Source organism: Melopsittacus undulatus, chromosome 4, assembly GCF_012275295.1.
Source record: "Melopsittacus undulatus isolate bMelUnd1 chromosome 4, bMelUnd1.mat.Z, whole genome shotgun sequence".
NCBI classification, from domain to species: Eukaryota; Metazoa; Chordata; class Aves; order Psittaciformes; family Psittaculidae; genus Melopsittacus; species Melopsittacus undulatus.
Window position 1 is genome coordinate 94392248 of NC_047530.1, and position 4869 is coordinate 94397116.

At 45.8% G+C, this 4869-nt stretch overlaps 1 protein-coding gene across 1 annotated transcript; it reads right to left on the reverse strand.

The window, feature by feature from the left end:
* Nucleotides 1-380: 380 nt before the first annotated feature.
* On the reverse strand, nt 381-4221 carry PPP1R3C (protein phosphatase 1 regulatory subunit 3C). Its single transcript, XM_005144040.4, has 2 exons — nt 4087-4221; nt 381-2632 (listed from the first exon to the last, which is right to left on the reverse strand). Exons 1-2 carry the CDS (start codon nt 4098-4100, stop codon nt 1687-1689), a joined length of 960 nt encoding a protein of 319 aa, XP_005144097.2. The 5' UTR covers nt 4101-4221; the 3' UTR covers nt 381-1686.
* Nucleotides 4222-4869: the final 648 nt, after the last annotated feature.

The window sequence follows — 4869 nt, forward strand, 5'->3', positions numbered from 1 at the left end:
ATACCATAGCAACATCCCATGGCAAAAACTGGTTGGGCCTTGTATCACAACTGAAGTTGTTTAAAGAAGTTGACAAAACAGATTGAGCTGACACCATAACAACCAGGTGTATCAAAATACAATTTATTTTTAAAATGGCTAGTTTTCACATAACAGCAGGGGTTATGTAGGGAAAAAGTGCAACTAGTGGAGGAGGCTTGTTTTACGTTAATATTTATCATCTTGCTGCACTGAGAGTAGCTTCAGACTCAAGATATTATACTTAGCAATGGGCAAAAATGTGATTTATATTTTGATGTTAATACCATTTCTGTACAGCTAAAATGTGTGCTAGTATTCACACCTGCTGAGTATGTATTGGACAATTTCTCACACAAGTCTTGCATGAAACATAGATCACCTTTATAGCTTGACACTGCAGAAAGCTAAATTATAAGCATACAGATATAAAACATACATACATTTACTGAAATCTAAAAAAAGAAACACTTCAAAAAATGAGGTACAATAAAATAGTTTTCTATTTATGTGCAAGCCTATATTCAGTCTAGAAAAAAAAAAAAACTAGTAGCAACCCTACCCTTTTAAAGAAAACAGCTTTCACAAAGTCCAGCTAATCCACTGTCTTCAATATGAAGGACCCTGCCTATGTCACACTTGTGAAAAGTCATCACTGACTTTGCAAATGAGAGCAGGACACTCACCCATCAGATGCTGTAAGATCAGGTGATGAATCAAATCATCTAATGCTGCTACAGGCTGGGAAGTTTACAAATCACTTTTTTGTCACCTGACCCTATTTTTGGCATGTAGGGTGTTTTTTTTTAATTTTAAAAGGCATGTTTTTCTTTACCATCTGCCTGATGAGTAGGATGATGAAGTTGAGGTTAGATTTGTTCTCAGATGCAAGACATTTATTATTCACAAAGCCAATGGGGACAGAGCTGTCTTCTCAAAGCCACAGTCACTTCCAACACTCACTTTGCATCATGTTTTGTATCCTCTTTTTTTTATCCCATAGAACATCCTCTGGGATTTAGAAGACCAGCTTTGGAAAGTACAAATTAGAACACTGCACATCTCCAAGTTATACAGCACATCCTAACTCTTCTTTTCCCACTTTCCCATTATTCTCTCCAAGTTTCTTAACCTGTATTGAAGCCGCACATCCTAGCCATGCATTCTTATCTGCCTTTGCTACAGGCACATAGAGTCATAGCAAGTCTCCATCCTGATAGCATCACCCTGTCTCTACTGCACACCTAATAGGTGTAAAATTAATTTTGTTCCGTTCATGTAACATCCCTGTGAACACACACACGTACTAAAACATGCCATTACTACAGCTTGCTAAGATACCATTGCCTTCCATACTTCGTCACAAGTCTCTCTTCTAGTGACTCAGGAGAGTCGACAGCAGAAAGAAAGCAGCATATAGTTAAGATACGGACATGCTATTTCTATAGTAGGTGGCATATGCACTGACTGTATCCTAGTTTGCCTTCCTTACAAGAATAAGGTTTGGCTACGAACTTCAGTAGCATAACTTAGTTTAACAAGTCCCACAGACAAGTGAATTTTATTTGTTCAGTCAGCCAACAAAACCTGCTAGCTGATTTTGTCATGTAGTATGTGAACCAGATAACACCATTGCCAAATGGAAGAATGCTTCCTTGCTAATACTGATCACCAATATGATGATGAATTTTCAAACTGACCCAAGCTCTGCCACTGGGGGAAGAGACCCCTTGACAGCCTTGGACTACCAAGTTGATCAGGCACTCTCTCTTGTCCTCTCCTCGGAGGCTGAGGATCTCCACAGTCTTTGTTGGCAGATGGTATCTGAACACCATCGGGCTTCCACTCTGCATGGAGAATCTTGTAATTCTGACCCTCATTATTGTCCCAGAAGGTATGACCTCCACTTTGGTAAGAAATGCAAAACTCTACCCTATCTTCAGAGGAAATGGCAGGAGGCAAGTCAATGGTAAATGAGAAGGTATCATTTTCAAAATCGCCATAAACATTGTTCATGTACACACACTCAATGTCTCTGTAGGCCTTCCATGTATTGAAGGTGATTCGAACCTGAACTTTTTTTTCGAAGCTCACATTTTTTACTTTCACAGTGCCTGACAGCACCTTCTCTTTCAGGGTGCAGTTCTCCAGGCAGACCAAGTTCTTCTGCAGGCGGTTCCTGAAGTCCAGGTAGTCAGCTGAGGGCCGAGGGAAACCCAGAATCAAGTTTTCTTCCTCATGCAGCTTTAAGCCAGATGTTATGTTTTCAATGCCTAAGAGGTCAAACTGAAGATCCCACCCAGAGTGCTCCTGAACCTCAGAGAAGGTGTGTATCGCTGTCAGGGATAGCCCTTTCGAGTCTGCAAACACAACTCGCTTCTTGGCTCGGGCTGCTGAGTGGTTCCAGTCACTCTTCTGAGCTTCAGAGTCAGGTTTCACGTGAAGACATGGTCTGAGGGGTTTCAATCTCTTTACAAAGTTGTTTCTTTGGCAGTCCTCAAGGGGGCCAAGAAAACTCTTCAGCGGTGGAGAATGCGCTAAGCAAATTCTCATGGCCACGTCCACGGGCATGATGGAACTTGGCAAAGGTCTTGGGTCCAAGATCTGTATCATTCTGAAACAAGCAGAAAGACAGGATGCTATTTGTGACATCAGGTAAGAAGCTTCTGAAGAATGCATATTTGCTCCATCAACTATCTTAATTATTCATGACCCTGTCTTTGCATGGCTTTAAGTAATGCAGCCTAAATTAAAATTGACGGTTCAAGCTAAGGAACTAGGGTGTCATTATTCCATCATTTCTTGCTAATGCTGAACTGTCTCAATTCAAATGTAGTCTTGCTTGCTTTTTCCAAATCTCTGAAACAGCTTTTAGTGATTGCTAATTAAACACATTTCCTTGAAAATACAGAAAATAACATCCTAGTAACAAGCAAAATGGTTGCAGTAGAAGTGCTCATTCCACTTCAGCTTCCCTTTTAGAGACTCTGAGACAGGTCATAAAAGTTCCAGCAAACTGAAACAGTTGCTTCATCTCTGAGTAGAGACAGCACTATATTAAGCAAGCATCAAATGGGATACTGTGTACCTTGATGCAAACCCATATTGCTGTAGCTCTGAACAATCCTATGTGCATTTGTTAGGCACTCTGGGTTTTGATTAATTTGGATGAATAAAAAACTAAAGCACCTTTGGAAGTATTTTTCTATGAGCTGTTAACCTGGGTCTAGGTAACAAAGCTCTTGCATTGTTAACTTTGCTGAGTGAAAGGCGGAGGGGGACGGGGGGAAGAATGTAGAAAATGACAATTACTGTGCAAGAGCATGGCCCATTCAAAGCCAGTTAGCTTGACTATTTGAAAAAAGGGGCTTCGACTGCAGCACATTTCTCCTGAGAAGGCTGCAGCCCTTGCTAGAAATGCAGACTTCTGTTGAGTCATGGGAAGGCAGAGCTTTGCTTCGTCACTTAAATAAACGGCTTTCTCCTTCCCAGGGTTCCCACTGGTATTCCAGAGCCCTGCCAAAAAAAGGCAGAAGCTGCACTGGCCTCTTGCTGCTTCTCTTTTTTTTTTTTTCCCCTCCCTGTGGCAGTATTTGCCATAATCAGTAGGACAAGGAGAGCACCAGCATCAAATTTACCACATTTTGCTTTGCTTTAATAGGAAAGGCACAAGGGCTTCAATAGTACTCTTAATTTCTGTGACCAGGTCCTAGGACAACTGCTAAGCTTTTGCAGTACCGAAGAGAGAGGGAGGAGACCAAAAAAGGAGACAAAACCCAGCAATAGGACAGCAAACCACCCAACCGACAAACCCAACAGCACAGCCTGGAAAAGGCAGGCTGCTAGGAGAGGCACAAATGAACTGCCAGCACGAGATGTGGAGGGTTCAGCAGTGCTGACAGGCGCTACACAAGTACAAGGACGGTTTTGTAGGTGCTGTAAACCGGGCGCAGGGCAGGAGAACAGAGCAGTTTCCGCGGGTGTGGGGGAGCGCACCTACTGACAAACCGGAGCAGAAGTACGGGATAACGCGGACACCTGAGCGCAGTCGGGGCTGGCGGCGCTTACCTGCTGCAGTGCATGGGACCACGCAGCCGCTGCTGCTCTCGGGTCTGCTCCGCAGCTCACCCGCGCCGCCGCCTTTATGCGCCCTGCCCGCGGCAGGCGGCCAAGGGGCGGCCCCCGCCGCTGGTCGGGCCCGCGCCGGGGGGGCGGTGGCTGCCGCCGGTTCACGTGTCCCGACCGGCCAGGCAACGGGCCTGGCGGGGGAGCATTGAGTGCCGCTCCCCCCGCAGGGGCACCCCGGGTGCCCTTTCCCCTCTCCTCCACCTGGTGACCTGTGCACCGGCCCAGGATGCGACAGGCCCTGCCATAGGTACTGCATTCTATCTACTGCCTGCTTCTGGAGCAAGGGGACAGAAGTCAGTAGCACGCAGCGCCCGCAGCGTTAGCAATAGCGACGCCGTGCTGCTGCTTGCGTCCTGCCTCCCAGGAGGTCCTACGAGCAGGATCCACTAGGCTGACAAGCCTCCTGCGGATGCTGGAGGGGTGGACCGCCCACGGGCGGCGCACATTGTTTTGTGCAGGCTGTGGGTTGCCCAGAGAAGGTCCATCCCTGAGTTACTGCTCTTCAGAGACTACGCCCTGGCTGCTGACTGGCTTTTAGGTCTTATGTGGATTGACAGTTTCACTGTCATCTTTCTGGGCTATCTGCTCTTTCTCAAGGCCAAAGAGATGACTTGCAGTCATTCTAGAAGATGTGATACATATTCAGGTTAGACATAAGGAAGGAGTTCTTTACTGTGAGGGCGGTGAGGCATGGGCACAGGTTGCCCAGGGAAGCTGCGAATG